The 17,910-nt window shown below is 35.1% G+C and overlaps 1 protein-coding gene across 1 annotated transcript in view; it reads left to right on the plus strand.

Annotated features, from left to right (window-relative positions):
- The window catches only part of MNAT1 (MNAT1 component of CDK activating kinase), a 290,992-nt gene that overhangs the window by 120,075 nt on the left and 153,007 nt on the right, over positions 1-17,910 (plus strand). Inside the window, exons 2-4 of the mRNA XM_072629396.1 lie at positions 144-296; positions 3,275-3,348; positions 17,672-17,775. Coding sequence (XP_072485497.1) covers positions 144-296; positions 3,275-3,348; positions 17,672-17,775 — 331 coding nt within the window. The remainder of the gene's footprint in view (positions 1-143; positions 297-3,274; positions 3,349-17,671; positions 17,776-17,910) is intronic.

The following is a 17,910-nucleotide window of genomic DNA, read 5'->3' on the forward strand; positions in this document are numbered from 1 at the left end:
AATTAAACAAAATGGAGATGAAAGTTTACTAAATTAATTTAATGTCTGAAGTAGATTTGGGAAGATTTCAAAGGAATTTCACAAATATGTTGTGAATATTTATTTCACTGAGTAAAATGATACATTTTTCTCCCCTCTCACAGGTGTGAAAGTTGTGTGGAATTACTCTTTGTGAGAGGAGCTGGAAATTGTCCTGAATGTGGCACACCTCTGCGAAAGAGTAACTTTAGAGTACAGCTGTTTGAAGACCCTATTGTTGACAAGGAAGTTGAGATTCGGAAAAAAGTCCTAAAGATGTAAGTGTTATTACTTCCATGACTATGTCTTCCTGAAAGCTATTATTGATATCTTTCATAAGGGTATTTAATGACTTTTAAGAAAAGTGCAGTGATGAACAGTAGTACAGAAGACAACTTTTGAAGTATAAGAATCAGCCATTTAGAAATTAAGTAGAAATTTAACTTCGCTACAAGGGTTTTTTGTTTGTTTTATGTTACTCATATGATGTATAGATGATAATCAAGTACTTATTAAATGCGTAGTATGGTCAGGCATTGTGTTAGGCGCTAGGGCTAAAAATACAGTGAATGACATCAAGGAGGTTACATTCTAATTGGGAGGCAACAAATACTTATAAATATATGCAGAATAAATGTCAAGTAGTTAGATACAAAGTAGTTTCAGAGGGGTCTTCACCTAGCAGATAGTTTCTGCCAACAGTTTAAAACTATCTTGAAGAAAATAAGGGATTCTGTGAGGTAGAAGTGAGGAGAGACTGCATTCCAGGCATGGAAGTGCATTTTAGGCATTTCCTAGCATAAAGATAAGGAGAAAGGAAATAGAGTGTCCTCTGTGAGGAACAGAGAGAAGGCCAGTGTGATGGTGTCAAGGAGTATGTAAGGGGTAATATAATGTCCATTGATCCTTGAAAAATTGAGGCAAGGTTGTGAAGGACTTTAAAAGCTAAACAGAAGAATTTGTATTTCATTCTAGAGACAATGGGAAGCCTATAGAGTTTACTGAGTAGAGGATTATAATAGAATAGATTAGCACTTAAGGAGAAAGGAAAATCACTTTGGACAGTGTGTAGGATGGATTGGAGTGGTGAAATACTTGAGTCAGTGAGATCAATTAAGCTTTTACTGTTATCAGGGTGAGAGATGGTCAGAGTCTCAACTGAAGAAATTGTATTTAGAGAGAGTAGAGGTGGCAAGATCTGGCAGCTGATTAGATTTGTAGGATGAGGGAAAGTATGGAATGAAGGATAGTAATGCTAGGGCTCCTAACTTGGAAGACTGGAAGAACAGGGATACCTTTGACAAATAGGAGAGTTTGGAAGGTGGGAGGTTTGAGGGGAAAAGGAATGCGTTCTGTTTTGGGCATGTTGAGTTTGAAATGTCTCTGGGATGTCTGGTTTAAATATCCAATAGACAGTTGGTGCTAAGGCATTGAAACTTAGGAGAGATGGTCAGGTTGAATTTATAGATTTTAGAGTCAGCAGAATAACAATAATTGTGACAGATAGGTAGCATTTATGGAGTGCTCTAAGGTTTGCAAAGCACTTGAAAATATCTCATTTTATTCTTACAACAGCCCCAGAAGATAAGTGCTGTCTTTATCTTCGTCTTACAGATGAGGAAACTGAAGTAGATTGAAGTACAATGATTTGCCCAGGGTCACACAACTGCTATGTGTCTGAGACTGGATTTGAACTCAAGTCTTCCTGATTCCATGTCAACTGGCCCATATAGCTGTATAGAAATGATAATTATACCTATGAGAGCTGATGAAGTCACCATAAGTTTTATTTTTAAAAAGCAACTGAAACATCCTTTTATTTTAAAGAAAACAATCCATTTTCTTTGTAATATTCTTACTCTACTTGTGGTTACAATAGAGAAAACTCATGCTTTTAAAATCTGGTATACTTTCTTTGCATTGTGTAAAGTGTCAGGCAGAATCTAGAATGTAAAGAACTTAAAATGCCCCAAAGCCATTAAAAAAAATTTATTTTGGTGGCTCTAGGGAATCCATGGGAGTTTTTTGAGCAGGGGAGTGAAATGGTTAGACTTGTGCTTTAGAAATATCATGTTAGTAGCCGTGGATGGACAGAACAATTTGGGTGCTAGATAGTAATTCGTTATTAACTGCCTTTCATTCACTCATGAGAGACAGTATCATCCAGTATGTAGTGAGTTGACCTGGAAGCCAGCAAGACTCAGTTAGAGTCCTGTTTATGTTACATTCTGGCACTGTGTCCCAGTGCAAGTCATGGTTAAATGATTTCCAGTGCTCTAGGAAATTCTTGAAGAGAATTACAGAGAAGGTGCTGACCTCATTGGTTGAAGAAGTTTCCATGTCTGGGAGTTCCTTACACTAGTGAAATCACAGATCCAGTCCCTTTTTATCATTTATTCAGCAAACATAAATTGAGTACCTACTACACCCAGAGTACTGTACTAGATGCTGGTAGGTGGTATTTAGTGGGATACAGCATGCCTTCTTCCTTACTGGAGCTTTTAGTCTAGTTCCTACCTTGTAGTTTAGTTCTTAAGCAAAGATTTTTTCCCCCCACGTAGCCCAAATACAGTAATAGCTTTTTAAAATTCTTTGTTCAAAACAAGCTATACAGCTTGTCCTTGAGAAAGAAGAGAGTTTCTAGTCCTTTAGAATGTACTTTCCAAAGATCAAATTTACCACAATCTTAATATCTTACATTTATTTATATAGGATTTAATAGTTTACACAATACTTTCACATATATTATTCCATTTGATCTTCATCGCAGCTCTGTAAGAAAGGAAGGGCAAACATTGTTATCTCTGTTTGCTCATGAATACATGGAGACCCAGAACTTTTAAGTGACTTGCCCAAAAATTATAGATAGCATTGGAGGTCAGATTAAACTGAGTTTTTGTGATTTTAAATCCAGTGCCTTTTAAAATTCTGTCATGCATTTAGGTTCATTCTCTATTCCCTTAAACCCATTATTTTTCTTTCTTGAATCTTAAAATGTATTTTCTGTGCTATAGCATACTCTATGCTTTTTCTTCTCTCATTTATGTGGGAGGTTGATTTAGCTAACACCTTCATGTAATTCTCAGACCCTTAGTGACAGAGTTGAAGGAGAGGATATATATACTCTTGTTGATAGAACAGTGCTGTATATAGAAAAAGTACTTTGTCTTTGAATAATGTAAGAACTAAGAAAAAGAGTAGTTTGATAAACCTGAAAGCTGGTGATGTAATAATTTGTTTTTTTCCTCTCTTAAAGATATAACAAAAGAGAAGAAGACTTTCCTACTCTAAGGGAATATAATGATTTCCTGGAAGAAGTCGAAGAAATTGGTACGTTTAATGCTTGCATTTTTGATGTAATATACCCAAGAGACCATATGCTTTTATCTTTCAGATGCGTAGGAGAATATCTCATCTGTAACTCTTTAGCAGGATTTGTTGTGGTAGCTGCTGTTTATTTAATTACTTTTTCTTTGCACTTTAATTATGTTAGTCAAGTTTGGAGGCGAGTATACTTAAGTAATAAACATTTTCTCTATCAGTGAAAAGCATGATAAATGGAGAAAGTGCTCCTTTTAGAACTATCTGCTAAGGAAAGATCTTTTGTACAGTACTGATATTATGTTGCTCATTTGTTTCAGTTGTATCTGACTCTTTATTACTCCTTTTTGGGATTTTCTTGGCAAAGATGGAGTGGTTTGCCATTTTGTTTTTTTCCAGCTTATTTTACAGATGATCAAACTGAGACAAGAACGGTTAAGTGACTTGTCCAGGGTCACACACCTAGTGTCTGAAGCTAGATCTGAACTCAGGTGTTTCTGACTCCAAAACTGGCATTCTATCTTCTGTGCCACCTAGCTGCTCTAATGATATGTTAGAGAAGATTAAACAAAAAAAATTGAAATGTTTACTCCTAGAGTCATAGGATCATACCGTAGATCAGAGCTAGAAGAAGTCCATCTACTTTATTTTAGCCCATGAAAGTTAAATCTATCATCTTTAACCTCTCAATAACAAACCTGTTGTTTAAATGACTTTCAGACCACTAATGTTGTGTGCCATAGTGGTAGAATTTTATGTTATTACACAGGTACTCACAGGCTAGAGAGAAACTTTGGATCTTCTCTTTCTGACCTGATTAGTTGAAGCAAAATTTTTATCATGAGAAAGGGGCAACATTTATGTATTCTTCATATTGTCATTTAAAATAGCATTTCAGATAGTTGGAAAAGTAAATCTATCAAAATGCATGCATGCATCCAAAATGCATCAGTTTTTTAAAATCATCATAATTAATTTTGTTTAGCACAAGTATAGAAGTGAAAAAAGTAGGTAAAAGACTTGGGAAAATTCAATTAATTGGCATTAAAGTAGAATAACATATATTTTTTAGAACTTTCACATGCATTATCACCTTTAATTTATGTAATTTAAATTTATGTAGTCCTGTGAGATACGTATAGTAGTTATTCACTTTTTACAGATAAGGAAACTAAGGCTTGACTAGATTAAGTGGCAGGGTCCCACCACTTAGTAAGAGATAGAACCAGGACTTAAACCCAGGTTCAAATTATTCTGTGTTGTAAGACTTGATCTTTTGCCTTTTGAAATACCATATTCCCTTATTTTCCATCCTTTAGAGTAGTTGCTGCATAGTCTTATGTGATCTTGACCCCGGTTTTTTGGAACTTAAACTCTTTCTTTTTGTCTGCTAGTAGTTTCTTCAACTTGGAAGCCCTGGATGTTGTGTGTTTTCATATTGGGCTTTCAGGAAATGACCTGAGTTGATTCTATTTTCACTTTGCTCCATATTTCTTATAAATCTGGGTAGTCTTTTTTCATAATTTCTTAAAATATGAATCTTAAGTTTTTTGTTTGGTCATGGTGTTCAAGGAATCTGATGATGGTTAAATTATCTCTTACCATCATGTTTTTCCAAGTTAGTTGTTTTTAATAACAGATACCTGTATTTTTTTTTCTTTTTTTCAATTATTTGAATTTGTTCTAATATTTCTTGTTGTCTTTGGGAACCATTAAGATTTGTTAATTCATTTTTATTATTTTTCCCCACTTAATAGCATTTTACTTTTTCCAATTACATATATAATTTTTTAACATTCACTTTTATAAGATTTTGAGTTCCTAATTTTTTTCCCTCCCTCCGCTCCCCATTCCCCAAGACACAATAAGCAGTCTGATAGAGGCTATATATACAAACATATAAAACATATTTCCAATTAGTCATGTTGTAAAAAAAGAATCAGAACAAAAGGCAAAAACCATAGGAAAGAAAAAACAACCTTCCTCCTTCCCCCTGCCAAATAGTAGGCTTCAATCTGCAGTCAGACTCCATAATTCTTTCTCTGGATGTGGATAGCATTTTCCATCATGAGTCTTTTGGAATTGTTTTAAATCATTGTATTGCTTAGAAGAGCTAAGTCTTTCAAAGTTGACTGTTACACAATGTTGCTATTACTGTATATAATATTCTTCTGGTTCTGCTCCTTTCACTCAGGATCAGTTCATGTAAGCTTTTTCAGATTTTTCTGAAATCCACCTGCTCATCATTTCTTATAGCACAATAGTATCTTATTACATTTATATACAACAACTTTTTCAGCCATTCCCCAAATAATGAACATCCACTCAAATTCCAATTCTTTGCCATCACAAAAAAAACTGCTATAAATATTTTTGTATGTGTAGGTCTTTTTCCATTTTTTATACTCATTTTTATTTTTTAAGGGTTCTTGTATTTGGGTAAGGTTTTTCACTTTCTGTTCTAAACTCTTTTTTTCTTCCTCTAGTGTTTTCTTTCAGAGCTCTTCTTTCAATTCTGATTCCATTTAAAAAATTACTTTTTCTCCTTGTAGGTACTACTGTAGTACTTATTGGGAGTCAAGAAGACTCAGTTCAAGTTCAGCTTAGAATAGAAAGTGAAAAACCTTACTAAGTAGGAGAATCCTTGAATCCCAGTCCTTGTGACCAAATGATGCTTTTTATTTTTTCCCTTGTGTATATAAATGTCCTTTTTGTGCAGTTACTCTCTTTTTCTGGGTTGTCTTTTGTATTTCTCCTAAGTTTTTCTTCATTGTGTTTGATGTTTCCAACCTCAGCTTCCAGATTTGAATTTTGCCCTGTGGTGATGCTCTCTCCTCTTCTGCTTCTTGTGTAAGGTGATTAGGACCTGTCTGATACTATCCTGCCTGTATTCTGGATTCTGCTTATTTCTGGAAAGCGTTCTTCCTTTTTCCTCAATCTTTGTTTTATCCGTCTCCTGGTTTCCCACTCTACTGTAATATTTGGTTCCTTTTTGTCTCTCTTTGCAGAATCCCCAGTGGCCTATATCTCCAACAGTTTTTACCTTGATTTTTTTCCCCCTCACATTGACAGTAGGCTCTGGTGATGGTGGTGATAGCCAGCTTCATTTGACAAGCCCCAGTTAGGTGGTGGTTATTGAACCTGATCTTAGATCTCCTGAAAGTAGTTGAGCAAAGCCTTGTCTGTTGCTGTGTTCATAATATTTCTAAGAGTGGAGAGCTAGGCCCTCTTTTTTCTCCCTGTATGTCAAAAGTAAGTTCCCTGGTTATCCTCAATCTGGTAGCCTATCTGCCGAAACAATTTACTGCTATGTGGCCACTGCACAGGTTGCAGGTTCTTGGAGCCACAGGTGAGAAGTGAATCAGATGGACAGCAAAGGTGAATTAGCCCTGAAAAGGACTTGGCAGCCCACAAACCAGAGGTACTAGTTTTCTCTGAATACCCCTATCCTCCAGTTATTTAACTGAAAAGGCTACAAGTCAAGACTAAAGTGATGCATTATTTTTTGTTTGCAAAAGACTGGGCACTCAACACAGCCTCTGAAGCTGAGATGCAGCAAAGTATGGATCAATTCTCTGCTATTTTTTGCTAATTTTGGTCTAACATTTAACACCAAGAAAACACAGGTTCTCCACCAGCCAGCAATGCACCATCTTATGTGGAACCATCGGTTACAGCAAATGGAGAAATTTTGAATGCTGTGGATAGGTTCACTTGGCAGTGTTCTTTTCAGGGATGCCCACATATATGATGAGGTTGATGCACACATTGCCAGAGCTAGCTCACTGTTTGGGAATCTCCAAAGGAAAGTGTAGGAGAGAAGAGGTATTACACTGACTACCAAACTGAAAGGTCTATAGAGCTGTTGTGCTGACTTCACTGTTGTATGTCTGTGTAGCCTGTGCCATGCCAGGAAATTGAATAGCTTTCATTTGAATTGTCTTAGGAAGACTCTGAAGATTACCTGGTGAGATAAAGTACTGTTCACTGAGGTTCTTTCTTGAGCTAAGCTGCTAAGCATTCAAACTCTACTGCAAAAAGTGCAACTCCAGGCTGGCCATGTTGTTTGAATGCCAAACATACACTTGCTTAAAAGACTGTTTTATGGAGAACTCACGCAAAGCAGGTACTCATATGGTGGTCAGAAAAAGCAATAGAAGGACACTCTCAGGGTCTCTCTGAAGAACCTTGAACTGATTGTGTGAAATGGGAGACGCTGGCAAAGATCCACCCAGCATGGTATGCCCACATCAAAGAAGGCATTGTGCTCTGTGAGCAAAGCAGAATTGTAGATGCTCAAAAGAAATTTCAGATGCACTGATTTATAGAATTCACCCCAAATGTTCACGTGGAGTATTTGTGTATGATCTGTTGTAGAGCCTTTTGAGCTCATATTGGTCTCATTAGCTCTAGTTGGACACATTGTACCTTGACTGTGACATGGCGATGTCAGTTAGATGCTCTTAGAGAACGGACAACAACCAACAGAGCTCCCTGGTTGTGTTCCCTGCCAGGCCAGGGCTTTGAGGCTCTCCTTGGTATTTTTGTTGTCTTTCACCTTCCCACTCTTTTTGTGCTCAACAACACCATTAACTTTTGGCCCCCTGTTGGCCCTTATTTGTACTGCAAGCTCCCAGATCCTTTGAAGCGTCTTTCCTAGAGTGTCCATGCTTAAGAGTATTAATGAAGTCTCCAGTTGGTTTCCAGCTTCCTTGGCTAGACCTTTCTCCCAGTGCTTATTGGCTTCTGGTTGTATTTTTTGTATAGTCCTGTCTTGGGAAGATGGTCTTCTTTCTGTTTTGATTTCTGTTTTTCTTATTATAATTTAGTCTGGTGCCCTTTTTAGATTTTTGCTATAGTATATGTGAGAGAGTTGTACTCTTTTATGACCTTTCATGTTACTAGTTTAATAAAACATCTGTCCTTTATATTTGAAGATTCTTCATTAACAGTATTTGCATAGAAACGCATACATATGATAATAAAAAGTCTTTGCATGATGAATAATCTTGAAGACTTTTTTTGGTATGTAGGGCTTACTTATGACCTGGTGATGTTTAGTAATTTCTAATTTTGAGTAGTTGTTCTTTGATTTGCTATTTTAGAACTTAAGATACTTTTATTTTGGTTACTGTACTTCCAAAATTGTCATTGCTATTTTCTGTACAGTTCAGCAAATTATTTGTTCAGAGAAATGAAACAATTTTCTTCTTGATGTCTTTAGTATTTTGAAGACTCAGGTTTGCTTTTTTGGTATACAGTTATTCAACATTTTGTAAAGCATATAAGGTTATTTTTTTTCAAGTGTTTGCTTGTTTCAGACATTTCCAAAGTTTTGGGGGAAACACATTTAAAACACATGTATGGTAAGACTTTCTTGACTATATTACATTATTAGGGACAGTGAACTTATTTTGCATAGATGTGATCATTCAACAAATTCAATAAACACTTTAATTTAGTAACTACTGTATGCAAAGACCTAGAAAACATGTAATATAGTTTGAACTAATCCTTTAATTTTCTTGTCATTTCTCCCTACCCCCATTTTGAAAGTTGAGACATTTGTAATATATGCCAAACAGAAATGTTCAAGAGAAATCAGTGACTCATCTTTTCACTACCATAAGCTGATGTCAGGGACAAGGAAGTAGACTAAAGAGCACTCAAGTGATCCTAAGTAATCTTTAGCAAAACAGTCTCTTAGAAAGAACTATGGAGTCTGATTGTAGATGAAAGCATACTATTTTGTCTCTTTTTTCTTCTTTCTCATGGTTTTTCCCTTTTGTTCTAATTTTTCTCTCACAACGTAGCTAATGTAGAAATACGTTTAATATGATTGTATATGTATAGCTTATATCCAGTTGCCTCCTGTCTTGGGGAAGGAAAGAGAAAGGGAGTAGAAAAGGGTTGGGGAAAAGTTTAGAACTCAAAATCTTATGAAAGCGAATACTGAAAACTAAAAATCAATTAATAAATTAAAGGCAACAAAAGCAACAACAAAAAACCCTAGTTGTTTAGCTTCATTTATGTACAGAACTCAAACTATGAATTAGCTCTGGAAGCCACCTTTGTAATGCTGATGGGCCCTCTGGATTATTGTTGTCCTTTATCTCCAAGATTCTGTAAAGTTTACCAGTATTGTGCAATGGAGAATGAGGTAAAGTTGGTATTTATTTTCCCCTCTCTCCCCTTTTTTCTTGGCACCTACAGAGACTTTTTGCTATAGTTATGTTAGACAATTCATGAACATTCTTGTACCTTTTGTCCCCAGGGATTTTCTCAAAGTTTTGTCCTTTATTCCATAACAACTATATCATTATGTGCAGTGAACATTTATTCAGTCTTAAAATGCCTCAAAAATTATGATTGTAAATGTAGGATTTGTCTTAACAGTTTTGAAAAACTGCTATTTTATGTTATACCATTAGATCTTTCAGAAAAGAAAATAATTTTCTCATCTTTCAGTAGTTATCTAAAGACTGACAAGAAAAAAAAATGAACTATTTTTAGAGTAACTGAAAGGAAAAGGGGTCAAGGCAAGGGTTGAGGTTTCATTTTGTTTTTAGCTTCAAGAGGAACCTAACAGAAAAGGATCAGATTAATGGTACAGGTAAGGGACGTAACCTTAGCAAGAACTAGCTAGATATCTTATTTAAACGATAAAGGACAGAGATGTGACAATCTTAAGAAGTTCTGACATATGACCACCATCCAATTACCTCATTCTTCTCAACAAAGTGGCAGATTAAATCATCTGCTATAAGCACAGGAATCAGAGCACTACTGAGGGTTTGAACAACAAGGAAAGGATCTGGACCAATTGCTGTGAAGAATGTTATAGATAATGCCTATTAATTCTCAGTAAAAGGTATGAGTTGGAAAGTATGTGGGAGTGGGAATACCTGTATCCAAGTCTCATCTATGATTTTGAGATTTTGGATTTTGAGATCCTGGACAAGTCACTAAACCTCTCAATATTGCAGGCAACTCTCTAAAGCTGGAAGCTGGAGAAGAGATGCTGATGTCCTTACCAATCAGGCTTCTGACCAAGAGCTTCCTCCATCAGTTAAATAATAGGTTTAGTTAAAAAATATGAATAAAGATATTGAAGTAGATATTTAAATATTTTTTAAAAGTTTTATTTTTGTCAGTGATAAGAACAAAAGATGATTTCCAAATAAGTATAAATGTATGTATTGGAGGTATGTGCTCAAAAATATTTTATTAATGGGGTATATAATCAGAACAGTTTGGAAACCATTACCCTCAAAAACTCACTACCTCTGTCCTTCGTTGGTGTTATTATTTAATCTTTTATGTGTCTAAGAGACAGCTCGAACACTGAACTTGAATTCAGGAAGACCCAAGTTGCAATTTGGTCTTAAGATATTTAACTAGTGTATGACCATGGGCAAGTCACTTAACCTGTTTTCCTCAACTGTAAAATGGGGATAATAACAGCATTTATCTCACAGGGTGGTTGTGAAGCACTTAGCACAGTGCCTGACATAGAAGCTATATAAATGTTATTCCTTTCCCCTTTCTAAGTCTTAACTGTGTTCTTGGTCCCATTGCTTCCCTTCTCCATTAGGACCTTGATTCATCAACCATCTCATCGCCTCCTGAAACTTGTCTCTCTCGCTCCACTGTTCTTTCCCTTCAGCCTGTACACATGCCATGGTCTCCACTGCCCTAATGAAATGAAAACAAAAACAGAATTACTTTATGTATCACTCTAGAGCCAGCTAGGTTGTGTAGTGGAGTCAAGCTTGAGCCTGATTCAGGAAGATCCAAGTTCAGATACAGCTTCAGACACTTACTTGCCATGTGACCTTCAACAAATCAATTAACCTCTCTTTGCTTTTGGTTCTTCATCTAGAAAATAGGGGAATAATAGCGTTTATCCCCACGGTCGCACTCCCCCCCTTGCCCTGCAGGAATTGTAAGAAGGAAATGAGATCTTTGTCAAGCACTTTGGCAACTGTCAAGTGCTCTGCGAATGCTGTTGTTTTTATTATTACCCCTGCAAACTACTGTTGATTTCCTCTATGTCACTGCCAGACTCCTTGAATGAAGCCTTTTAAAATCTAATTCCATGAGACTCTATAAGCCTCCTCTTAGCTCCCTCCAGGGAACAACTTTCCCCCTTCAGATTTCACGTAGTACTTTGTGATTTTCCTCTTACATTCTTCTCTTTTATATATTAGTTATCTATGTATGTTGTGACTTCCTTCTAGACCATAAAGTCCGTAAAGCGGGAACTGCTTCTTGTCTAACCCATGCATTCTTCTTGTGCATGCTCAGTGTTTTGAACACATTTGATACTTTAAATGTTTTTGTAATTGAATTGAATTTAGATTTTTTTGTGTGTTTAGAGTGGCAGCTTGGCATAGTGGATAGAGAAGTAGCCTCAAAGCCAAAAAGATCTGGACTTGAGTCTTTCCACTAACATATACTCGTGTGGCCCTGGGCAAGTCACGTAACCTTTTAGTCTTTTAGGAGACTCTTTAAGCCTGCATACCCTACTATGATGGTGGTAGGGGTTTCCTTAACTGAGTTCCCCATACAGTCAAATCACAATTCTGGTCTTTATCTTTATTTTGTGTTTATGATCTAAGTTTATTGTGGATGGTTGTCTTGTGTTCTGGTAAAACAAAAATAATTTATTAATGTATTAATTTTTAGAGAATTAAAACGATTTTTTAGCGAGTATAAAAAAATCAAATGTGAAATAAGGGGCACAAAACTTCACAAAGAAGACATAGTACAGATATTACTAATATTCGTAGGCAGTTTTAATATATGTTTTTAATACATTAGTGTTTTAATCAGTAATCAGAAGCCAAATTTTTTTATGGACTAAATTTTACTCTAAGTATATAACATATCTATATAAAAATAAGCTAGATTGTTAATTTAAAGGATTATTACCAATTGATTATGAAACTAAATTGTTTTGTGAATGCAGTTTTGAAATGTGTTTACTATGCCATGACTTGCATGAACTTGCAATTTTTTAATAGTTTCTTCCCTCAACTCAGGTGGGTTTTTATTATTTTGAGCAGTTTGATCATATTCTTTTGAGTACATTGTTTTTTGATGCTCATTCATGAAATTGATGCCTATTAAGAAAACAAATTCAGATAATTCTGTTAGTGTAGCACAATCTATGTAACTGTTGCTTATATGTAGAAAATTTGCTTGTTAGTATTTCTGGGATTGTAGATGGATATTCATTGATTTATGAGAAGGAATTCATGTGTGTGTATACAGAAAGTCATCAAAATTAGTTCTTTTTATTTTATAGAAAGGAAAAGCTTGTAAATTTAGCTTTCTAGTGCAAGAGGTTATTATTATTATTTTCCATTATACAATATTCTAAATCATGTGGATTTGTGGTTTACCTGTTTAGGGTAGTACTTCAGTGTCAGTAGCCTAAAAGTGATATTTCTTGTGGAAAAAGTTCATATTTTATAAAGCTATTTGTAAAGAATTAGGAATGGATTCATTTTGAAAGCCATCTGTGCTTATCAAATGGTGAAATGATAAAGTTAATTTTTTTTGAAGTTTACTGGAATTGTGTTTTAACATAGGAATGATAAATAACTCATTATATGTTATTGGCTATTTATGTCATTATATAAACATTTTTGAAAGTTGTATTTAAATCATAAGAAGTGCTGATATTCAAGTACAGCTGTTTTGGTTGGAGCTCACATTGTAAATGTATTTTATGCCAGTATTCCCATGTGACTTCTCAGCAGTAGCTCCCCAAATTTCAGTTTATTGATTGTTGAGCATAAGAGACCTGAAAAATCATAATTCAGAAGAACTAGTTTTTCTCATGATTTGGATAAAATTAAATTGTAGGGGTTTGATTGAACTACTTTTAAAAGTAAAGATTTAGTTTTCATAATAATAAAGGTAAGAAGTTAAGGCCAAATGGCATAAAATATAGTGGACATTTGGCCATTATTTAGTGAGCATGATCAGTACAGTGACCCCCAAAGTGAGATTTTTAAAAACTTGAAGCATTTTTAGATAATTACTTTCTACTGTGCTTTGACAGTCTCTAATTCTAAATGTATACAGTGCATGCACACAGAACTTCTAACTGAAAATTAACCTGTATGAGTTATGGAGATCATTATAAGTAATTCATTTGAATTTCAAGAAAAGCAGCTTTTCTTGAAAACATATTTTTGAGACTTTTGTTGTTTTGAAAACATAATTAGAATAAACATACTCAACAATAATTGTCATGAGCAGTAGGATTACTGATGACCAAATGATATGATATTTGTTATATTTTACATTCAGTTCATCTTTAATCCTCGTTAATTTTTAAATCAAGAAAATGATATAAATATTTTTAGAAGTTGTAAAAATAGCTAAATTTAATTTTTGTTTTTATAAAGTCTTCCAACTTTCTCAAGAATGCTTTGTGGCAGTGAACTTGAGTTTCTCAAGCCTCTAGGTCTTGAGCAGAAAAATGCTTTAGATAGGCCTAATAACGTGGTCTGTACGTTATTAGGATGAGCTTAAAGAAGTTTAAAGAAGCCTCCCTGTTGGTAATTCAGGAAGACCATCTACTAAAGTCTAGAGGAGCTGAGGTGTGTGTGAGTTGAGAGAGTACTCACTATAGTAAAATCATGGGTTCTGGAAGTGCGAAAGTGTTATGAATTAGAAAAATCAGTTGATTAGTAGGTATTTGTTGAGTTCTACCTTTAATCCATCTTTGATTATAAAAATTTATTATTCCTATTTTTGCTTTATTTAAAATGAAAGAAAAGTGACTCCTACTTATATTGAAAGCAGATAACTCTGCTTTTAAAAAAATATAGTCATAATCCTGATTGACAAGCTTTGGCTATAGACCTTTTTTTTTGAGGGGGGAAGGCAAGGCGTTTGGGGTTAAGTGACTTGCTCAAGGTCATACAGCTAGTAAGTATTAAGTGTCTGAGGCCAGATTTAAACTCAGGTCCTCCTGATTCCAGGGCCAGTACTGTATTCCACTGCACCTTGGTTATAGACTTAACATATGTATATGTCACCAGTATCCTTTTATTTGTTGCTCAGATATTTATCATGTATTGAAAAACAAAACAAGGTGCATATCTTCCTAAATCCTTATTGATGGCATCATTTTAGTCACAGGCATAGTAGAGACTTTAGAGATCATCTTGTTCAACTTCCCCAGTCTTAGGACCTGAGTTCTGGGATGATTTAATTTCATATTTGTAGTGCAGTGTTTATATATAGACCCTTGCATATGTCGTAGGCACTTAAGAAATTCCTGTGTATTAAATTTAAATAAAATTAAGACCCAGAGGGGTAATTTGCCTAAGTTTACAAGGCTAGTTAGTGTAGAGCTAGCTGTAAGGATAGAATGTTATGTTTGTGTAGAAACAAAATATACAACTTCTCCCTTTTCCTTCATATTCCTTGTTCTTCAAACATGGTGTCAAACTCAAATAGAAAGCAATTGCAGAGGTCAAATACTGACTTAGAAAACCATAAATGAACATTATGTACATTGTGTTGTATTTATATTTATTTTATTAAATTTTTCCCATAAGGGCAACTAGGTGGTGCAGTGGATAGAGTGCCAGGTCTGGAGTCAGGAAGATGTGAGTTCAAATTTGACCTCAGACACTTAGAACTGTGTGACCCTGGCTACATCACTTAAGCCTGTTTGCCTCAGTTTCCTCATATTTAAAATTAACTGGAGAAGTAAATGGCAAAACACTCCATATCTTTGCCAAGAAAACCCCACATGGGGTCACAGAGAGTTGGACATGACTGAAAATGACTAAACAACAATTTTTAAGGTACACATATACATATATATATGTGTGTATGTCTCACACACACACACACACACACACACGGAACTCTGGGGGGGTCAGTAAGGTAAAAGTATTTTCATAATAATACTATGAAGTTTTAATTTTTAATAGGTAAATATCAATAGATATGACTTACATAAACAAATGCTTTTGGAGGAGTTGTTGCTCAGTAATTTTATATCTGTAAAGGGATCCTTAGAACAAAATGCTTGAAAGTTGTCATCAAGGGGAAAGAAATAAATAATAAAAAAGAAACTATTCCTCCCCCAAAGTAAAAATCATGTTTGCATCATTTCTTATAAAACAAACAAAAAATAGATCTGAATCCACATTTCAATGGCCTCCACCATGGCCAGGTAAAAAGATTACATTATTTCTCAAGATGCCTAAAAGCCTGGAAAGTGACAAAATAGAAAGTGTTTGGGATTTGGGGAAAACTATTAAATTGATTACTTTTAAGGGGATAAATGGAGATGAATGGATGAAGTGGTGCCAGAGTATAGTCTCAAAAGGATTTGATAGGAGCAGTCAGTGAAACATATTCTGATAGTGGAATAAGCTTTCAATGAATCAGAATTGTCTTTTTGTAATTGCAAAATCTAATTGAGCCACTACAAAACATTATGAATTCTAAATGATCATCTTAATGATTTTTTTTAATGTTCAGATTTGAACTCTCAAGTAAAAGGAAAATGGCAGGTTGAGAGAATAATATTATGATAGTGAAAAATAAACACATTTGATAAACTGATATTTTGTAAACTGAAAAGAAGGAAATCTGGACTAGAAACTAAACCATTTCATCTTCAACCTAAAACTTAATTCTTTATTTTGACATCTGCGTTGGAAAATCTCTTCCCCACCAAAAATTTAAAATACATATCTGGCAGTATTTCCTAACATGAAGCAATCTAAATTATTGCTGGATTAAAGTGAAATTACTTTAGTTGTATTTGAACTCAAAGTCAGAGGGCTTGAGTTGAAATCTCAGTTAACCCATGTGACCATGGGCAAGTCACTTAGTCTCCTCTCTTGACCTTAGTTTCCTCGTCTGTAAGATGAAAGGATTGGACTATATGACCTCTAAAGCCTCTTCTGTCTTTAAACTTATGACCCTATTGGATCCACAATACCTTATATATCTAGATCCTTAAAATGTTAAAAGGCTTAAAGAAAAACTACCATCTCTACTTCTAGCCATCTTCTTTTCAGAAGAGGTATAATATTTAAATATTACTTCATTTGATTCTCACAACTTTGTGAGGAAGGTTCTATTACTATCCCCATTTTACATTTAAGGAGACTGAGACAAATAGAGGTTAAGTGATTTGTTCTGGATCACATGGGACGGTTCTGGGTCCAAATTTTCTAACCAATAAACATATAAAACATATCCACTATAAAATATAAATTTTCAAGAAAATCCAAAACACAAGCCATAAGCCCATTTTATCAATAAATCAGTCAGTCAGTCAGTGCTTATTATGTACCAGGCACTGTGCTAGGCATTGGGAATATAAATGCAAAAGTGTGACAGTCTTTTATAGGCATCTAGCTCAGCTCATCCCCAGGCCATGCAAAACTCCTGAGTAGGGCCCAAATCAGATATTAATGTAACTGGAAATGTTATTGTTGTTATCAGTTGTTTTTCAGTCATGTCTGATTCCTTGTGATATTGGGGGTTTTCTTGGGAAAGATAGATTTTGGAGTGGTTTGCTGTTTTCTTTTCCAGTTTATTTTACAAGTGAGGAAACTGAGGAAAATTGGGTTAATTGACTTGGCTAGGGTGTATTGTTAATGTATTTTTGCATAATGGGAAGATCTTTTCCATCCATTAATAGGCCTATGTGACCTGTCTGAGTCACATGGAAGCCTGAGTCACATGAGTCTGTGGTGGGAGGAGCCTGTCAAATAGGTAGAGCAGGAAGGGTGGAGCAGAGCTGAGAGGAAATTGGACACAGCAGTTAGAGCTGAGGGAGAGAGAGAAAACAAGCGGTAAGGCCCTCGCAGGGGGAAGACTTAGGATGGTGGTGCCCCCTGCATTGTCATTGTATATAGATTTCTTTGTTCCTATGATGGATTTGGCTTTCTGGTGTTTAAATAAATGTTTTGGTGTCTTCCCCGTGGAAAGCCTGTTATGTTTTGCAATTCAGAATTACAGCAGCATATTCATAGCCTCCCTCCATCGGGGCTGTGAATATTGTATTGGTGGTACACAGGGTCACAGCTAGGAAGTGTCTGAGATTGGATTAGAACTCTTCTCTTACTGATTCTATGCCCATAAGTGTATCTACAAAGCCACCTAGCTGTGTCTGTACCTTAAAAATATGTACACTTTAAAAATAATCAGCAGAGACTCCACTTGGTTTAAAGGACATTATTTGAAATTGAGGGAATTAAAAAAAAATGGTGCAATACTTGTTTGAGCACAAGATATATATTAATATGTTCTCATGCAGTTGTGGTTTCTTCTGATGCAGTTTTTAACTTGACCAATAATGTGGATTTGGACAATACCAAAAAGAAAATGGAGCTGTACCAAAAGGAAAACAAAGATGTCATTCAGAAAAACAAGCTAAAATTGGTAAGTTACTAACTTTTATGTTTTCCTTTATTTTGATAGAATTTGATGCTTCAGGTTGATGCTATTTAAATGGTTTTTCCAAAAACAACCTACAAATATTATAGTCTAAAGTTTAGGTCAGATATAGTAAAAACA

This window comes from Notamacropus eugenii, chromosome 1 (genome assembly GCF_028372415.1).
Source record: "Notamacropus eugenii isolate mMacEug1 chromosome 1, mMacEug1.pri_v2, whole genome shotgun sequence".
Lineage (NCBI taxonomy): Eukaryota > Metazoa > Chordata > Mammalia > Diprotodontia > Macropodidae > Notamacropus > Notamacropus eugenii.